Raw genomic sequence first — 20,944 nt, forward strand, 5'->3', positions numbered from 1 at the left:
ATATTTGTTGAAATCATAAGTTTTCATTTTTCTTTCTTTGATCTTATGATAAAATGATAGCTAGAGTGTTTCTGAAACTCCACTCGGGAACAAGCTAACCAACAATTAGTTTTATGTTCAAATTAGTGGCTAAAGGATGAACTATGCAATAAAGATCATTAGGATATTTAGATGTCCATTCAGGAAAAAATTTTAAGTTTGAATCTTTCCTTGCAACCACATAAAAAGTCTAGGTGGATTAGAGATTATGCCTTTTAAAAAAACTTTAAACTATTTGAAGAAAATATTGGTAAATATTTTTATAGTCTTGATGTGAGGAATCATAAACAAGTCATAAAACCTAGAAGCCATAAAAGAAAATACCGAGAGATTTGGCTGCCTAAGTATCTAAAACTTTTGTATGAAGAAAGATACCATAAAGAAAGTTAAAGACAATGGGAGAATGGAAGAAAACATTACCATCATGTATAACAGACACTGAATTAATAAGCAGAATATGTAAAGGAAAGGAGGGAGAGAAAAAAAGTATTTGAATGGACAAATAAAGCTCAACTTCACTCATAATAAATAGCATATAAATCAAACCAATAGCAAGGTAACGTTTTTTATCATCAAATTGTCAAAATTTTAAAAGCTAGATATTCAGTGTTGGAGAATGCACAAAGCTGCCAAATCCACTTCAAGTCTCTCCACCACAGAAGTGTTTTATGCAAATGGTGCCCCCTGCAACACAACTCCAACACAGAAAAGGATTAATTGGGGCCCCCTGGAATAGTGCTCTCAGGGCTTGGCCCCTCCTGTGGGATTACTGAGAGTAGGGGGAAGGGAGGAATATCCAGCAAAATATAAAAGGCCCTCTCACTCAACTCACTCAATGATTCCTCTTTCAGAAATCTAGCCTTTTAGAAATACATGAATAATAATATATACATAAAGATATATGCAAAAGTAATGTAATGTAAATGTAAAAAGTAATGTAGAGGGAAAGGCAAGAGAATTAAAATGTTAATCAAGCTACATTCAGAGACCTCAATATGTTGGTCAGCCCTGCAGCCAGGCCAGGGGGACGGACACTTGCAGAACAAAGGAAGATTTCTGCTGGCAGAGCTAACAACTATTCCCCACACCTGTGAAGGAGAAACAAGAACTAACAGAGTCATTCCCTATGGCTAAAACTATGGAGAACCTGTAGATTAAAGTCTGGGAGCTGCCAGCAGACCTTTTATTCTTACCTTTTCATGCTACATACTCTTCCCCTTCCTCACTGTATGTCCATATCAAAGGAAATGGGTTAACGAAGTCTTTTAAATTATAAATTATAACAGGAACCAAAGAATGATATATAAACTGAATTCCTGGAACACTCAGGGTCCCTCTCAGTGCCTTCGCTATGTTTCTCTCACTGCCTTTCCGTGTTCCTCTCATTCTTGGCCTCTGAGAGGAGACCACACTGTGCTGTTGGAGTGTTATCCCTTTTCTATTAAACTTTCCTTTTGACTCTAACTGTAGTGTGTGCGTTGAATTCTTTCTACACTCTCCACCAAAGGACCCTATTCTTGGTGCAGGGCTTGGTCTCCCCCCTACTCAGGGAAATTTGCCCTGTCTGCATCAAAAGGATGTTCACTGAAGAATGCTTTATATCGGGGAGGACAAAAAGGAAACAAGCAACACATCCATCAGTAGGGGATTGTCTGGACAAATAATGGTCCATCCATTCATGAGATATTTTGCAACTCTTCAAAGGAATGAAGTATATTTACATGCACTAACAGAATAATCTTTAAGATTTGATGTTATGACTGAGATAAACATAAATGTGAAAGCAAATCCCCAAAATATCTATTATGCAATCCCAAGTACAGCTGATTGGGTCTGAATATATATTAGATAGATAGGGAATGCATAGTCAAGGAACTGGAAGAGTCCACCAAGCTGAGGAGGCTGGGCTGGAATCGCTGAGCAGGGGGAGTTAGTGACAGGAAGGAGTTTCATGTTTTCCTTTGTCTGCTTTCTTACTTTATGATTCTACCACAAGACTGTATTGTATATGTGTTGTTTTTATTGCAAATTCAAAATATTAGGTAGTCAACTGGTTCTGAGCTACAAGAATCCCTGTGGGCTTGGCTGTTTCTTGACAACATCCCACCTGACTAACCTATAGAGAAATGTCCTACTGCCAAGTGTGAGAAATTCTTGACATTCTTGAAATAAATCCTTTCTCTGAGCCAGCTCATATGGGCATCCTAATCCCCATGAGAGCTTCATCAAAATTAGATCCAAGACTCTGTCCCCTATCTGCTGACTCAGAACCTAAATTTCTGTGCCTTAGGCTATTAACTGGAGGAAGAAGTGAGAAGTGAGGATTTCTGTTAGTGGGGTGACTGTATTGAACTTCTGCACAGCTACACTTGGGAACTGAGAAGGAAGATAAGCAGGCTTGATCTGCAAGGCTCCAGTTAATTGTGATGGGGCCCCTTGCTGGATAAAGACATTCTCTTGGGTTTGGTAATGAAGGCAGCCCACTTGCAGCCAGGTGATGCACGCAAGGCTCTGCAGGGCAGATGTTAGGGCTGCTTTAGCTTTAGCTTTTGTTTTCATTAAAATAACTTTTTTTTTTTTGGTTGCATTTGTTGGGTGGGTGTGTCCTGTGGATGTGTTCTAAATTGTAGGGAGGTAGAGTTGAAGTTCACTGTAAAACCTACCCAGCTCTTACTCTGGGCCTGCTTAGAATGAAGACAACCCAACTCTCTGGGACACAGTTGATAGTATTTCCTATAATATTGCACAGTTTGTAGTATAGTATTACTGCAGAAGCAGCAGAACTGGATTCAAACCCTGACTTTACATTATACCAGCTCAGTGACTATTAGCAAGGTTCCTAATATCTGTGAGCCTCAATTTCTTGATCTGCAGAATGGACATAATAATGTGCCCTTTATGGAGTTGCAGTGAAGATCAGAGAGAGGGTGTACATACAGGTAAATGGCTCAAAGTTTAGCTATTGCTTATTAATATTACAGTGGTTACTAGACCAGGAACTCCTTAAGGGTAGACATATGTGAATGTGAGCATTATTTCATTTTGTTCCTCCCTCAGAGTCTACTTAACACTGTGTAGAACAGAGGTTAAGCGTTTACTGAACACTCTGACTCTGATTCTGATTCTGATTCTGACTCTGATTCTATTAGGGTTCTGGGCCTTTCATTGCCGTTAAGATATTTGCAAGTCTGTAAGTTCTAGATAGCAAAGCAAAATAATTCTTCTCTAAAGATATGCAAATTATTCTTGCTAAAAGTTCAATTAATTCTCCTTCCTCACTATGTGGAAGAAGCCAGTTTTATCTATATTTGTATATTCATGTCAATATTCCACGTCTGTGTCTGTCTTTTGATCTGGTTGTCACCACTTACTGGTTACCTCGTTAATAATCAGTTAATTAAAATCTTCAGCACATGCTCATTTTACGTCTGTATGAAAGTCATTATTTTACCTTTTATTGAAATGCACCGTCTAATATTATCACTATATCTTTAGCAGACCAGTACGTTTCTATAGAAGATGGATACCACTTCTCAGGGCCAGACACTGTCCCATGTAATTAGAGTGAAGTTACCTGTTCGTTCGTGGGCAGAGAAAAGCTTTCACATTCTGTGCAGTCAGTGGTTCGGATCCTGTGCCATAGCTGCGGGTGACACAGAGAAATGTACTGCTCTCTAAATTTCAGTCATCCGGCAAGTAAAATGGGCCGATAAATAGCTGAGCCCTGGGAGCGGTCGCCTGGAGCCCACTCGCTCACCCTTCTTGAGCCACTCTCCCTTCTCCCTCTCCTGTGCGCCCCGGCTCCCGGGAACTCCAGGGCGGCCCCTTCCCGAGCAGGCGCCCAGGCTGGCACGTCCGACACCCGCCTGCGGGGTCTCCCGGCTCCGCGAGGCCACGGGGTGCGGAGGGGCCTCTGGAGGGGGCGGTTCGCTTGAGCCAGAAAGCCCGGAGCCGCCCAGGAATTTTGGCTGGGACTGTGAGCATTTCCTCCCGGGCGGGCCGGCACGATCCCGGGGAGGGCGGCGGCGGGCAGACGGCACCATGCAGCCGCTGCTCTGCGCGCTGGCCGGGCTCGCCCTGCTCCGCGCCTCGGGCGCCGACGCCGGTGAGTGGGGCCCGGGCGGGCGGGGGCCGGGGAGAGCATGGCCGAGGTGGGTAAGCGAGGAAGATGGGGGAGTGAGGGAGATGGAAACAGAGCCAGATGGAGAAAGAGAGAAAGACAGATGGTGAAACAAAACAGAAAGATAGTAAGGCAGAGAAATAAAGGCAGACGGACAGAGGATTGGAGGAGAGGGGAAAGAATAAAAAGAGAAAGGTAGAGGCTAAGAAAGGAGACTTTGGAACTAAACAGATGGGTGTGAACTGTGAGCTATGAACGAGGATAGAATGAAACAGGAATATAAGAGGGAAAAGGAACAAGAAAGAAAAAAATAGAGGCGCTACTATGGCAAAAGAACCGAGGAGAGAGACAGAGAGACAGAGGTTAGGAGAGAGGGAGGGAGAGAGAATATTGAGGAAAAAAGATTTGAAAACCCAAAAGGAATAGAATGGAGAAACCCAGTTTCCAACGGAAATAAAGGAGGTGGCAAGATCAAAGGGTGGGAGGTCAAGTCTGCAGAGTGGGACAGCCTCCCCTGCCACTTCTCCCCAGCTCCCTCCAGAGGGCCCGCGGAGGTGCCAGGCCTGGTTTTACCCCACATTGCTTTGGAAGCTGCTCTCCAACAAGCCGATGACCCAGGCTTGGCCCAGCACAGCCAGTCAGGGGTGAAGCAGCCAGTCAGAGGCCAAGCAGCGGCCCCAGGAGAAAGGTTGCTGCTTTACCCAACCTGAGGGGCCTCTGCAGTCTGGATGAGCTGGCCGTCTCCAGGGTTCCAGAGAGCTCCCTGAGGGTCTGAGCTGCCTTGGAGGGTAAGGAAAGGAATGCAGGAGGGAGAGGCCCTCTGGGTGCTCTGCTGGCTGGGTTCTTTACCTTGTAATATCCTCTCTACCTTCCCCTGACAGCATTCTTAGTACTCAGGTGAGGCTCAGGGTGAGTATCTGCAGGTGTACTTACTGTAAACATAGTTGCTCATTCCTCCACCCCCAAATTCTGCATATTGTTCAGTACTCTATGGTTTACAACCCACTTTCCCATCTACCCAACATCTCCCACAGGCCTCAGCCAGAGGCAGCTGGTGCTTATCCCATTTGTTCAAGGAAAGGCTTGGAGCTCATGGTGGTGCCAAGGCAGAGCCCTCACTAAGCATGCAGGCCTCCTGCCCCACAGTCAGGCCTTTGCCCCTAGGCCAGGCTGCTCCTTCATTAAGCTAGAGCCAGTGTGTGTTGAGTCACCCAGGCAAAGTGCCCTGCAGTTAGGATGGAAGCCCCTTCCTCCAGTTCATCTCAGGGCACAGTGAACTGTGGGAGTGAGCACCTGGGAAAAAAATGGAGGCCAGTCCTGATCCTGGGCAGCTGAGTAACTTTGGGTAAGTCACTTCACCTCTCTGAGGCTGTTTCCTCCTCTGTAAGTTGGATAAAATGATACCCATCCCACAGAGCTGTCTGAGGGGACTGGACAAAAGAGGAAACACCCAGCATGGGACATATGTCAACACACTGGCTCCTTCTCTCATCCCGTCAGTTCCATTGGTCTTTCTGAGCCTCAGTTTCGTCACCTGTTAAAAGGACCTCATAGGCTGTGTGAGGTGTGGCTCTGCACAAGTCCTTTTTCTTTCCTTCACCCTTACATTTCCCCCATGGTCCACACCTCCTGGGGCTGAGGAGACAAAGCAGAGTCTGTGTTCCCCAGGAGAGAGGAGCTGGACACCACTCATAAGTGGCTTTTTGTGGCCCCTTTAGCTAACTGGTACATTCTCTTTAATTTAAAACTGTTTTCTAAACATTTTCTTTCAGATTATTCATGCTCATTGCCACAGATTAAGAAAAAAAGAGGAAAGTATCAATATATTAATGTAATTTCACATTGAGTTCAATAATTTTGTATATAACCTTTCAGACTTCAGACAATATACTATTGTTTTTCTTAACTTTTGATTATGAAATCTTTTGAATATAAACGCATACCTTGGAGATATTGTGGGCTCGGTTCCAGACCACCACAATAAAACAAATATTGCAATAAAGTGAGTCACGGTTTTTCTTTGGTTTCCCAATACATATAAAGTTATGTTTACACTATATTAAGTGTGCAATCGCATTTTGTCTTAAAAAATGGGCATTACAATAATTTTAAAATACTTTATTACTAAAAATGTTAACCATCATCTGAGCCTTCTGTGACTCATTATCATTTGACTGGTGGAGGTTCTTGCCTTCCATGTGTAAAAAAAGTAATATCTGCAAAGAACAATAAAGCAAGGTATGCCTGTAAAAACAGAATAGTATAATGAATCCCATGTGCCTATCAGCTTGCTTCAACAAGTATCAATTCATGGCCAATCTTGTTTCATCTATAATCTCCACTTTTCTCCCCCTCCCTCAGATTATTTTGAAAGAAATTCCACACATTATGTATTTCCATCTTTAAATACTTCCTTATAGATCTCTAAAAGATAAGTGATCTTTTCATAAACATAACTGCAATACCATTATCCTACCCTAAATATGGACAAGAATTCCTTAATGTCACGAAATATCCAATCAGGGTTCAAACGTCCCTGATTGTGTCATATTTTTACGTTTGGTTTGTTTGTTCCAAATAAGGTACATACATTGCTTTTAACTGATATGTCTGTTAAGTTTCTTTTATTTTTTATTATTATTATTATTATTATTATTATTATTATTATTATCATTAGTTTCTTTTAATATGTAAGTCCCCCCCCCTCGTCTTTTTTTTCTTAAAATTCATTTGCCGAAGAAACTGAGTTGTTTATCCTATAGTTTTTCACATTTAGATTCTAGCTGATTGCATCTCCCAGGTGTCACTTAAGTGTTCTTCTCTCCTCTACATTGTCTATAAACTGGTAGATCTAGAAGCTTGATCTAATTCCAGTTAGATTTTTCTTTGCGGGGCGGGGGGTGGCGCAAGAATACCTTAAAATGGTCTTTATTGCTTTAATTTGCATTTCTTTGATTACTACGGAGGTTTGATCTTTCCTTCAAATTCATATTGGTCACTGCTGCTAATTCTTGTAAATTGTTTTTGACTTTCCGATTGTGGTATTGGGATTTTTTATGTTGATCTGTAAAGTTCTTATTGAGTTAAGCAAAGCGTTTCGTGTCATTTGTAGAGAATCACTTGTAGAGCTTCGACTGAGTTCCTTTCCTATTTTGCTATCAGAGGGATATGAAGTCCTAGAGACTGATCCTTTTAACTAGTAAAACCATTCTCACCCATGCCTGGGGGCTCATGGTGGAAGCTCTCAATGTCCACCACCAACCACTGCAGGACCCTGCGGACATCTGTCTTCTGTTGGGATTCTGTTTTTTGCTGTGGGTGATAGAGGAAGATGCTGAAGGGCTGTGGTGAGGATCAGCATTTCTTCTTACAAAAAATGGACGTTGTGGGGAGAAAAGCACTCAAAGACAGCTAGATCCAAGGCATACAGCGGGCCTTTGTGGGGACTTAAGTCAGTTGCAAAGGTATCAGAGGTACAGGTTCTCTGGCCCAGACTTGTCTGTCCCCTCATTTTACAGAGGAAGCAGCAGAGGCCCTTAACTTACAGAAGATCACACCACTTCCAAGGCATTGCATAGACAGTGTCAAACGTATCAGATTCGAATCCTGTCCCCACCACCTATTAGATGTGTAATCTGTGACATGTTATTCAACCTTCTTGATCTTTGGTTTACTAATCTGTAAAAAAAGAATGTAAGTGTATTGAGGTCACAGATAGTATTAAGTGAGATAATGCATCTACAGACTCAACAAAAACCTTGGGGTATAAGTGATCACAAATTGAGAGTAGCTTTGATTATAGGGTGTGGTTATGCCCATTCCAAAGATGAAGAAACCAAGGATCCAGCAAGTGAGATTGACTTAAAAGACACCAGAGAGCCAGGTACTGAGCCAGGTGCTTGTTAGAGAAGCCCCTCACAAACCTGCACAGGTTAAATTCTAGAGCAGATGCCTCCCCATCTTGAGGAGAGCTGGTTGGAGTGATCTAGCCAAGAGCACTGGCTCTGTGTGGAGGAGGGAAACCATGGGGAGCTTTCACTGACCTTCTCTGTCTTCAGCTTACTTGGTAAATGCCCCTACATGGCATTTCGTATCTCTTGGAAGTTCTAAGGCATCTTCAAGTATAGGATCCCCTTTTATCAACACAGCAATCCTACAAAGTAGACAGAGTGGGGCAGACCCCTTACAGGCAGGAAGCTAGTGAGAGGCAAAGAAGGTAGTCAGTAAGCTCTGGAGATAGGACTGTGTCTCTAACTGCCAGCACAGAGAGAGTGGTTTATCCTTGATGGCTTCTTAGACCATCTCGGCATTGTGGGGTTTTGCAGTGTTCTAGTACATTATAACCCAGAGAATTAAAAAGCACAGTAATCAAAGATAGATGGAATCTTGGTGTCTGTACAGACTCAGGGAGCAGAGATAGCTGCCTGCCAGCCCTGCCCACCAGCCAGTCTACCTTTGAACTGATGCCTGAGAAAGAAATAAACACATGTGTAATTGAGGGGGATTCTTTATTACAGCAGCCTAGCTCGTATCCTAAGCACAATTCTAACTTTACCGGATACATTGCTAAGCTCTCAGAGTGACTGGTAAGGCTCAAATCCCAATCTGGAACATGAACAGAGACCAACAGAGCAGGATGTGTCTCTCCCAAAACAAAACAAAACAAAACAAAACAAAACAAAACAAAAAAAACAAGACTGTTCCTCAGAATCTGAGCTTTGGCTTTGAGGGCTTGAAGGTCCCTCTCCTATTTCAGCCAGAGCAATTCCACAAATCAAAGTTCTTCACATAATTGTGTGAAAATAATGGTAAAATTTATTATACTATTGTATTAAGTGTGGTCAAATATAATTAATCCCTAGGCAACAAAAGCAGAGTCAGAGCAGAGTGTTTCTGATGATTCAGGACGCACAGCAGCACCTTTCAGGGGCAACACTGAGAAAGTATTTGTCATCACGTAGCGTGGCAGAAATCATTTGAGTTGTGGGTGCTTTCTTAGTGGTTGGGTCCCAGATATGAAGGCCTTCTCTGCCTGTAAGTGGGAGGGGACTGTCCTTCCCGCCTTCTGAGGAGGACCCAGTGGCTGTGTCTCTTTAACTGGAGAAGTAAGCCAAGCATCTCCTCCTGGGCCTCCGGCCTCCACTGGCAGCCTGTTCTCACCAGTGCACAACGTTCCACCCCTGGCCACCATCCAGCACGCACAAGACCCTGAGTGGGAGCCAGGCCAGGGAAAACAACCCGGCATCCAAGAAGGTCCATTTCCCAACTGGCTGGGGCAGGGAGGGAGGGTGTGGAGGGAAGAGGGGAAGACTGGGGACCACAGCCTTGGCTGCTCAAAGTTGATCGTGGTAATCCTCCGGCCTTCTCCACTCCTCTTGTTTGAGCTTTCTAAAAGTCCTGTGAAGCAGGTGTTATCATTAGCCCCTTTCTGCTGATGAGGAAGTCGAGGCTCCAAAATTTGTGTGTGTGGTGTGTGCGCAAGCTCAAAAAAATGGCAGGCACCCAGGTCTTGCCTTGCTGGAATTTCTGGTCCAAGAAGCAATTTGTCCTTGACTCGTCCCATTTCTGTCCTTGTAGTTAATTTTTGAGGCCTCTCAGAGGGCTCTGAAAAGTGAACAGCATCATGGATGAGCTATATCTGGGCAGCCTACCCCACCCGTGTTACAAAGGAGGCAGCAGAAAGTTTCCCACAGACCCACACCAATTCTGAGCCGGCCTGAGAACGGGGCTGCCCAGTGTGTTTTCTGCTATCATGCACTGAGGTCAATGCCGTGGGGACCCACATGGGAGAGGGAGCCCCGGCGCAGGGTGGTTGTGATGGCCTCGACCCCGCCCTCGCTTTCTCTCTCATGAGAGCTGGTCGGGAGGTTTGTCATGAATGAGCTCATGGACAGTTGGGCGGTGGAGCCCAGGGTGCAGTTCTGTCCAGATGTGAGAGATTAGTGCTGTGTGATGTGGAGAACAACCTCAGCCCAGCCTTTTCCCTGGAGGGGTTTCAGGGCCAAGTTAGACCTCATCACAGATACATGAAGAACAGTATGTTTTAGGCCAATGGGGGGGATCAGATTCATGTTGTTCATGACTTACAAAGCTGGCAGATCCCCACTTGGCCAGCAGCGTCACAATGCTTCCTCTTGGCCTCAACCAAGGGAAAAGGGTGGGGAGAGTAGATAAGGGTCTGGGAGAGAGCAGGCGAGGCTCAGCGGCTTCTGCTTTTTGCTAACAACCCATCAGACAACTGGTGGTTTTTGTTAACAACCCATCAGACAACTGGCTTTTATTATGGAAAATTTCAAACCACATATACAAAAGTAGAGAGAAGAGTGCAACGAATTCCCATGTCCCCATCACTCAATTTCAACAGTTACAAGTCTTGGCCAATCTTGTTTGTTCTATACTCCCACCCATGCCTCCTCCCACTCCCAGGCCTGGATTATTTTGAAATAAATCCAAATTATAGCATTTTATCTATACACATTTCAGTATGGATCTCTAAAAGACTCCCTTAAAAAAAGGAACCAAAGCACCATTATAATGTCCCCCTCTCTCTCCAAAGCCAATAAGAAGACCATTGTCTCTTGAAGAAGCTTTTTTTAAATTAAGTTTATTAGAGTAACATTGGTTAATACAATTATATAATTTTCAGGTGTACGTTATCATTTGACATCTGTATATTCTATTGTGTATTTACCACCCAAAGTCCAGTTTCCTTCAGCTACCACATATTTGATCCCCTTTACCCACTTTACCCTCCTCCTAAACCCTATATTTGTCTCCCTTTACTCTGTCTACCTCCCCTCTCTTCCCCCACCCCCAACCCTCCAGAGGGAGGGATCAGCCAGATTGCTAAAGCAGGGTCCCGTCATTTGCTGACCATGTGACCTTGAGCAAGTCACTCAACCTCTGAAAGTGACACATTCATCACCAACAAGATGGCTTAATGTCTTCGTCATTACCTCAAGACCTGCCAATCTTCTGAGCAACTTTAAATGCCCTGTTGGACAACACAACTAACACCAAGGCCGTACAGTTATAAGAGTTTTATAAATCCAGTAACTCTTATCCATCTTCTGCTTCAGATGGCCATATCCATGGCCACAACCTTGATATTGTCACTTTGAAGCTACTCCATCTCTAAAAGCTAAAGTTGCAATATCCCTTACCATTTATGCCTCCTGTTCCTCCCATCATTGCATCAAGGCCTCCAGTCTCTTCAGCACCTCCATATCCCCCAATTTATTGGCCCTCTTATTGGCCTCTTTTCTTTCTTATCCAAGCTCAACTCCAGAGCTCATCTCCTCAACCCCTTGCTGGTCAAATCTTCATTTGCTTTGCTCTCTTGCCCTCCATCGCATTCATCCTGCAGACTCCCAGCTTTCAGCTCCATCCAGCCATCTGTCTTTGCTACTCTATACCCAGCCCACTGAGGTGGGAGGAGATTTGTGCTTCCCAAGTTCCTCCTTGTTGTGGGGTCATTCTTCTTGGTCCTCCTGCATGCCCTCCTTTTCTCCTCATCCCTTTTGGGAGCACTCTATTCAAGCCCCCTTCCCAGTAGTGCACTGGGAAACAGGCTCTAAACAAAAAGAAAAGAAAAACAACATTTGCCAGTTTCTAAGGTTAAATGCTCTTACTGCGCTCCCATTTTAGTGGCCTTGTCTAACAACCCACTCATAGAATTCTTGAAAATTCAACAAGCTCTCCTCTTTCCTAACCCTACATGAATTTTCAGCAGATAATTCTCCTCTTTACAGAATGAACAGAGGCCATCAGTGGGAACTTAACTAAAAATTTGGACTTCAAAGTAGAACTTTTATCCATTTTCGCTACATTCCCTCCTTCTGTGTCGCCCCTGCCCCACCACCCGTTTTGGGTGCTATGGCCTCTCATTTCTTCAGGAAATGCATTCCTTTAGATCTCCTGTCTTCTTATCCCTCAGGCTATAAGCATGACCATGTTTCTTCAGTGCTTAAAAAACCAGAACCGACAACATTAAACCTTCTCTAGGCCTTGTGATTTGATCTCCCTTCACAGCCAGCTTCATGAAACTATTTTTCCAGGATCCAAGTTTCTACCTCCTGACCTCTCCTTCTCTTCTCATCTGCCTGCAATGTAAACTTTGCTTTCCTTTGCCTCTGCCACTCTGCTAAAAGTGCTGGGCTGGAACTTAGCCGTGGCTTTCCTGTTGCTCTGTTTTCCCATCCTTACTTATCTTGCTAGACCTCCAGGCTGCCTTAGGTCATGCTAATGCTTAATCCTCTGTAAAGCTCTTTGCTTCTCATAATTTCTGGGACAGTATCCTCCTTCCTGAGTGTCTGTGTTCTCCAACGTTCCAGCCAACTCTGATGCCCACGTCTCAGAGCCAACAATGCTGAAACCTGAGCTCAGAACCAGAGCTCTAAAACATCTAGTGTGAGAGTTGGTAGCACCAGGAAGAAGCAGAGAGGAACCAACATTGGGGAGAAAAATGATGAATCAAGGGTTGAACAGGTTGTATCTCAGATCTTCCACTTATTAGCTGGGTGACAATGGACTATCATTTCACCCCTCCATGCATCAATATCCTCACATGTAAATTGGGGATAACAATAGAGTATTGTGGAGGTTGAACGAGTGAACGTATTTGTTTTGCACACCATGTGGTACATAGTGAGCACTCCTCAAATGTCAGTTATTACTAACTGGTCACCAATGTCAACACTACCACTAAAATATCTCCACTCACTTTCTTCCTCTCTATTCCTACTGCTGTGCCTCCTCTCATCACTTCTTATGATGATTACTCCAGTAACCTGCCTTCGAAAACATCTCTCTCCAATCCATTTTCTGCATTTAAAAAATTCACATGTGATAATGTGACTCTTCAGTCAAAGTAACACCCCAAACAAGAATTGTGGTTGGATTTTTAGGGCCTTTGGCTTCATTTCCATGACCCACCTCTCCAATCTCGTCTCCCGCCACCTGTACTTTCTAGCCACTCGGCTCCAGAAGGTTTGAACACTGAGCCATGCTATGCATGCCTCTCTATCTTTGCACATGCCATTCTCCCTGGCAGAAACCTTCCCTCCCTTCCTCACCTTACCCAGTTCAGGCAGCACCTCCTTGAGGAAGCTCACCTGGGTCTGTGGATGACCAGGGCCACAGGCACAAGTGAGTGATAAAGGCAGCCCCACATTCCCTCCCTCACCCCTGCTGGGCCTTCCTCTGCTTCTCTTCCTGACTGGCTTCAGGACCCACCTCACTTGAGCCCAGTGCTTAACGGGAGCCTCTAGTGTTACAGGGAAACCAGGGGCCCTACAGTAACACGGCTTGTTTTCCCACAGCCACTGAACCCTTCATCCCCACCCGCGGAGACCTCACTCGGAACACAGATTGTAACACACACATGGCTGTGCACGGCCGTCTAGACATCATAGAGGAGGTAATAAGGGGGACCTGGGAGGACTTGTATCTTCAGGACCATCTGCCAGGCTGGCGGCTTCATATGGTTCAGGCCAACCTTGTGTTGGAAATTGGGGAAATCCAAGCCAGTCCTAATCCCTGGCCACCTCATTAATCATCTCCCTGCCCTACCCGGGCCTGTGGGCTGACCAGCCCCCAACAGACCCTACTTCCCCTGGGGCCTTGCTTACACCCAGCCAGAGATCTCTGCATAATTACAGATGAAAAGGTAGACATTCAGTCACTGTATTTTGTTATATAGCCAGTTTGTAACCCGGGGTCTATAAACTTGTATGGGAAAAAAATTACACTTTATTTTCACAAACCTTAGCATTCCCATTCATTATAAAAACACAACAGACCATAATAGTAGTAACAGTACTGTGATTTTGTCATCAATAGATATCACAGATAATTTCATCCCATTGTAGTCGTTGCAAATATCTCAACATATCATTTTTCTAATCAGTATGTCAAAATTGCAGTAGTTAAGACCTGATGTTATATCATGTTATTTGGTGAATTAATAAATACATAAATTTTACATCACAAATTTAATTTTTAATCCTTGAATAAAAAAAATGTTAAGAACCCTAAGTAAAGACCATTTCAAAATCCCAACCTGTCATTTGGCAAAGTTGCCACCAGGGGGCGAGACAGCAAAAGGAATGTCATATCTCAGTAGTGAAGTCCAGAAAGGGAACAGGCGGCATCCTAGAGTCCTTCCCTGCCAGGCCTGTGACTGAGGAAAACCACTGAGTGCCAGAGCCAGGAGTGGCCTCAGAGAGGGAATCTCTTAGATTTTATCATCTGGGAAACTGAGAAGCAGGCAAGGGTAGAGAGAGGCTGGACAAAAAGGGCCCAGGTACCCTGGCACACAGTTCTGACACGCTGGACCACCGGGTGCTCCTGATTAAGTGGGACTTGGCACTGCTCTTGTTCTCTAGTCCTCCTGCCCCTACCCACCACTGTTCCCATCTCTCCTCTCTCTAGACGGTGGAGAAGACGGTGGAGCACCTGGAGGCAGAAATGAAAGGCCTGCTAGACCAGCTGAAGGAGCTGGCCTGGAACCTGCCCCCGGGACCCTTCAGCCCAACCCCCGACCTCCTTGGAGATGGTGAGCAGCCCAGGTGGCAGAGATGACAGCCTCCAGGGCTGGGCAAGCGGGATGGGACGGGTGCTTCACCACACTGGTGCAACCTAGAGCAAGCTTGGAGAAGTTCCAGCTTTTCCTCGGGACGGAAGTGGAAAGGCATCTCCCCAGTTCACCCCAAATGTTCTCTGCCCCAACCCCACTCTGGAGTTGTTGCAGCCCAGCATCAGGTCAGGGCTCCCGGAAGAGCTGGCCCCAGTTTACCACCTTGACACAGAGCACCTACCTCCTTCACTAGCTGTTTTCATCCCTCCAGCTCCTCAATTCCTTTCATTTCCCTTCCAAGAAATACTCCTGTGTCACCACAAAACCCTTTCAGGAAAGACTGGCAGTGGAGGGATGGCCGCCCTGCTTCCCCCTTGAGCCTTGTGTTCTCTGGCCCAGGAGTTCCCGGGGAACTGGAGGGAAGGGTAGGGTGCCTTCAGCAACCCCTTTTTGCTCAGAGTTGCTCCTTTCTTTCAGATCACTTTTGAGCACCAGAGCCCAAGTTGCCCAGCAGCTGGAAGAGATACACCTGAGAACAGAGTTGGGCGTCCTGACCTTCCTTCCTTAGCTCCATGAAAACCAAAAGCTACTCCTTTGGTCCCCTATATGTCTTCTAACAGAATGACCTCTATAGCAGCAGCCCCTTGTCTATCTACTCCCATGTCCTGAGGCCCACACCCCTCTGCGGGCTCAGACCCGGGAGACACCTGTCTGTCTGTGCATACCCACCTTCCTTCTAATTTATAGCAGCAGACAGGGCAGAGTTGGTTCACAGAGGTGAAGTACTTGAGATCCAGAATCATAAGATGACACAGTGAACGGGTGTTTTGGGTAGCCTTGCTACTCAAAACATGGCTACAGATGAGCAGCAATGGCCTCACCTGGGAGCTTGTCGGAAATGCAGAATTTGGAGCCCCGCCCAGACCTCCTGAATCAGAATATACCATTTAATGAGACCCCCAGGGATCTATGTGCACATTAAAGTTTAAAAATTCTTTTCTATGGAGATAAAATTCATATAACACATAATTCAAAATTTTAACCATTTTAAACTGTACAAATTCAGTGGCTTTACAATTTTGTACAGTCCTCACCTCTCTAACTGCAGGACATTTTGATTACCTCGAAAGAAAACCCTGTACTTCCCACTTCCCCTCGCACTGTCCCTGAAAAACACTAATATTTCTGTCTCTATGGACTTGCCTTTCCTGGACATTTCATATAAACGGAATCATACAAAATGTGGCCTTTAGTGTCTGACTTTTTTCCACTTGAGCATTATGTGTTCAAAGTTCATCCCTGTTGTAGCATGTATCAGTACTTCACTCCCTTTTATAGTTGTATTTTTTGAATAATGCTATTAACAGTCATGTATGTTTTTGTGTGGACATGTGCTTTCATTTCTGTTGGGTCTATAACAGGGGGTGGAATTGCTGAGTTGAATTGTAACTCTGTTTAAGTTTTCGAAGAACCATCAAACGTTTTTCCACAGCAGTACTGTTTTACATTCCCATCAGCAATATGTATATGAGGGATTCAGTTTCTCCGCCTCCTCACCAATACCTGTCTTTATCATAGCCATCGTACTAGTATGCAGTGATATATCATTGTGGTTTTAAGTTGTATTTACCTGATGACTAGTGATGCTGAGCATTTTCTCGTGTGTTTGTTGGCTATTTGTATGTCTTTTTGGAAAAATGACTATTCGAGTCCTTTGCCCATTTTAAAAACTGGGTTGCCTTTTGTCATTGTTAGAGTTCTTTATGCATTAGAGATATCATCTGCAAATATTTTCTCCCATTCTGTGGGGTGTCTTTTTACTTTCTTGATAATGCCCTTTGAAACACAAGTTTTAATTTTGATGAAGTCCAATTTATCAATTTTTTGTTGTTGCTTGTGCTTTTGGTGTCTTATCTAAGAAACCATTTGCCAAATCCAAGGTCATGAATATTTTTTCTTGTGTTTTCTTCTAAGATTTTTATAGCTTTAGCTCTTACATTGAGTTAATTTTTGTATATGATGTGAGGTAGGGATTCAACTTCATTCCTTTACTTGGTCCTGGGATCCTTGTCAAAATCACTTGAGCAGAGATGTTTATCGATTTCTCAATTCTACCACATCGATCTATATGCCTATCTTCATGCCGGTATCACAGTTTGAATTACTATATATTTGCGCTAAGTTTTGAAATTAAAAAGTATGGTTCCCTGACTTCGTTGTTTTGTCTAAGACTGTTTTGGTTGTTTGGGGACCATTCCCTTACAATTCTATATGTATTTTAGGGTCAGGTTGTCCATACCTGCAAAAAGGCAGTAGGAATTTTGATAGGGATTGGATCACATCTGTAGGTCAATTTGTAGGGTATTGCTGTCTCAACGATACTGTGTTTCAATCCATGAGCACAGGATGGTTCATATTTTTAAATTTTTCAGTATATAAATCTTAAACCACCTTGGTTAAATTTATCCTTAAAGTATTTTATTCTTTTTGGTATTATTGTAAATGGAATTATTTTCTGAATTTTTTTCAGACTGTTCATTGCTAGTGTATAGAAATACAACCGACTTTTGAACATTCATCATGTATCCTATCCTGCGGGTTAGCTGAATTTTTTATTAGTTTCTTTGTGGATATTTTAAGATTTTCTATGTATACGATTATGTTATTCTAGAGGTTTTTTCTTATTTTCCAATTTGGATGCCTTCTATTTCTTTTTCTTGCTTAACTGAGCTATGACTTCCAATACAATGTTCAATAGTGTGGCACAGGTACTTTGGCTTGTTCCTGATTTTAGGGGAAAGCGTTCTCCACCATTAAGTATGTCAGCTATGGGTTTTTCATAGATGCCCTTTATTTTAGGTTGATAAATTTCCTTTATATTCTTAGTTTTCTTAGGTGATTTTCTTTTTTCTTTTTTTTTTTTTAAATCATGAAAAGGTGTTTTCTCAAATGTTTTTCCAGGATTGAGATGATCATGTGGTTTTTATCCTTCTTCATTCTATTAACATGTATTACATTGATTGGTTTTTGTATATTGAATGATCCTTGAGTTCCTTTGCTATATCTCACTTGGTCATGGTGGATAATCCTTATAATATGCCACTAGATTCAGTTTGCTAGTTATTTCATTGAGGATTTTTGCCTTTTTTGTGATGTTTTTGTCTGACTTTGGTATCAGGATAATATTGGTCTCACAGAATGAGTTAGGAAGTGTTCCCACTATATTTTGAGAAGAGTTTGAGAAAGATTGGTGTTATATCTTCTGTAAAAATTTGACAAAATGCATCAGTTAAGGCCCCTGGTCCTGAGATTTTCTTTGTTGAGTTTTCTTGATTATTGATTTAATTTCTTGTTATAGCTCCGTATGGTTTCGGTCTTCAAAGATTTACTTAGTTTTGGTTTATCTGGAGAATTTCCCATGTGCAACTGAGAATGTATATTCTGATGTTGGGTGGACTGTTCTATATGTCCATTAGGTCTAGGTGGTTTATAGTTTTGTTTGTTTTCTGTTTATCTTTTGTGTAATTGTTCTATCCAATAGAGAAAGTGGGTGTTTCATTCTCCAACAATAATTGTTGCACTATTTCTCCCTTCAATTCTATCAGTTTTGTCTCAAACTTTCCAAGGGCCATATTGTTATGTACATAGATGTTTGTAATTGTTCTCTTTTGATAGATTAACCCTTTTGTCAGAATATAAATTGATATCCTTTGTCTAGTAATTTCTGCCTTTTAATTGGAGCTTATTCCATTTATATTTAATGTGTAATCTTGGGTGTGTGGATTGTCTTTCACCAAATTTAAATTTTCAGCTATTGTTTCTCCAAATATTTCTGCTTTCTCTCTTCTCTCCCATGAATCCCATTATGTGTATGTTAGTACACTTAGTGTCCCACAAGCCTCTCAGGCTATTAATTTTTCATTCTTTCTCAATTGACCTATTGTGAAGTTTGCCCATTCTTTTTCTGCCTTCTCAAATTTCTTGTATCCCTCTAGTGAATTTTTCACTTATTGTACTTTTTAACTCCAGAATTTGTTTGGTTCCTTTTCATACTTTCTGTCCCTTTATTGATACTATTTGGCTAAATATTCTTCTGGTTTCCTTGTTTATTCATGATTTCCTTTAGCCTTCTAAACTTTCTAAAGAGTTTAATCTTTGGTAAGTCCAATATCTGGGTTTTTGTGTTCCTATGAACAGATTTTTTTTTCCCCCTGTGTATGGTTCATACTTTGTTTCTTTGTGTGACTCAATTTTTGTTAAAAACTGGGCATTTTGAACATTATAATGTAACAACTCTGAAATCAGTTTCCCCTCCCTAGTTTGTTGTTGCTGTTGTATTTGCTGTAGTTTAATGACTTCTCTAAAATTAATTTTTAAACATTTGTATTCTTTGTCAAGTGTGGCCATTGAAGCTTCTGTTCAGTTAGTTCAGTTGTCACTAGTGAGTCAACAAATTTCCTTCAACTCCTGGAACCAAAAAAACTCACAGAAATTTCCCAGTCTTTGTAGATGTGTTGTGTTGGGGCATATCTTTTGACACTCGGCCAGGCAGTTTATAACTCTGCCTTAGCCTTCTCTTCCTGCTTGTGCAGAGCCTGGAGGTCAGCCAGAGGTGAGAGCTTGGGGCCTTCTCGACTCTTTTCTAAGCATGTGCCCAGCCCTGGGCACATTCATGCCTTTCTAGAATCCCAGGAATTTGTGAAGTTCTTCAAAACCATTATTCCCCAAAGCCCCTCATCTCCAGTCATTCCTCCCCAATCTGTTCAATTTGTCTCCTGCTTGCCCCAGACTTTGAGTTCCCTACCCCACCATTTTTGCGGACTACACTGATATTTCGAAAGCTCTACGTTAGTCTACTCTTCATTTTACAAAAGGGCAACAGAAGCCCAACGAGGAGAAGTGACTTTTACAAGTCAGTTGCTGAGCTGAAAGATCAGAATAGGGGTGCTCAATTCCTGGACCAGTGCTCTACTTCTGGACTAGATCAACTCGGATGGTTGGGAAAGAACCAGGTTCAGGTTGAACATCAGTATTAGGCTAAGGAGAGCTTTCCTAGGACAAAGGCTGAGGGCAAGAGTTCCTTGTAGAGTTGGGGACTTGATGGATTGAATGCTTTGCTGAGAGGGGACCCTGTATGAGGCCAGGTGGAAGACTGAGTAATGATGTCCCTGACTCTTAGAGAAACACAGGTAAAAAGAGATTTAGGGTGTAGTGAGGTGAATATTTAGGCTGCTACCTGCCTGGGGAAATGATTTAGCTTGATTTGTTTCTAGATCTGACTCCACATCAACTAGTATAGGAAGGAGCTGATGGTAGAAAAAAAGGCCAAGTCTTAGACTAGGACTATAATTCCCCACTAGAGCAAGAGCATGGATTTGGTCTGGCCATTAAGCTGTTGCTTGGACAATGGGTATCTGCAAAGGTTCATCTCTCAGAGCCCTCTCTTCTTAAGTTGGGAGTGGGCTTGTCCTATCTCCTATCACTTGACTCAATTCCAAACACCCTGCTACCTGCTGACTTGCCCTCTGTGTGAACACCTCGAGTCTCAAAAGTTCTTTGTCTTGGTGTAGAATTCAGTTCAGCATCAGAATCATAACTGCAGACGCAGTTTCCTGGCCCCAATGCCTGCTCAGAACCTATGAGGGTGGGGACCAGAGACCTGCACTTTTAATGAGCTCCTCTGATGATTCCGATATACACGGCGGTTTGAGAAACACCACCTCTGGGCCATTTCCGCTCCTGCAAAGAGAGAGCTCCAAGGTTCCTTCCCTAAATTGTGTGCCCGAGACAATTGACTCTCTTGCCTCACTCTAGTCCCAGCCCTACCCCTAACACAGTGTTTCTTCCAATGACCCACAGCTGTTGAAATTTACTCAGGGCTGAATTCATCTCATGCCTCATTCTTTATTCCGGAAGCGACATTAGATGTGCAGCATGGACTGGCCTTGACTAACATCTCTAGGAGGCAGCAAAAGATGCAGTGCAGCCCTCTCCCAGAAAGATGACCTTTACAGGTCAACTATCCCCTCCCCATCTTTTCATGTCCCTTTGCATACTCGACAGTGTTAACAACCACCTCCCACTGACCTTGAAAGGCAGTAGGTACCTTTGCCCCCGGAGAGAGCTGAGTTCACAGTCCTCCAGCCCATACTTACTATGGGTTGGGTCCCAAGGACACATCCAAGAAGGCAACATGAGGGACAGGAAGC

The 20,944-nt window shown here is 43.4% G+C and overlaps 1 protein-coding gene across 1 annotated transcript; it reads left to right on the plus strand.

Annotated features, from left to right (window-relative positions):
• Positions 1 to 3,895: 3,895 nt before the first annotated feature.
• On the plus strand, positions 3,896 to 16,607 carry PLAC9 (placenta associated 9). Its single transcript, XM_016165000.2, has 4 exons — positions 3,896 to 4,144; positions 13,480 to 13,577; positions 14,591 to 14,714; positions 15,213 to 16,607. The coding sequence occupies exons 1-4, from the start codon at positions 4,081 to 4,083 to the stop codon at positions 15,221 to 15,223; spliced, it is 297 nt and encodes a 98-aa protein (XP_016020486.2). The 5' UTR covers positions 3,896 to 4,080; the 3' UTR covers positions 15,224 to 16,607.
• Positions 16,608 to 20,944: the final 4,337 nt, after the last annotated feature.

The sequence above is a fragment of the Rousettus aegyptiacus genome, unplaced genomic scaffold (genome assembly GCF_014176215.1).
Source record: "Rousettus aegyptiacus isolate mRouAeg1 unplaced genomic scaffold, mRouAeg1.p scaffold_m13_p_6, whole genome shotgun sequence".
NCBI classification, from domain to species: Eukaryota; Metazoa; Chordata; class Mammalia; order Chiroptera; family Pteropodidae; genus Rousettus; species Rousettus aegyptiacus.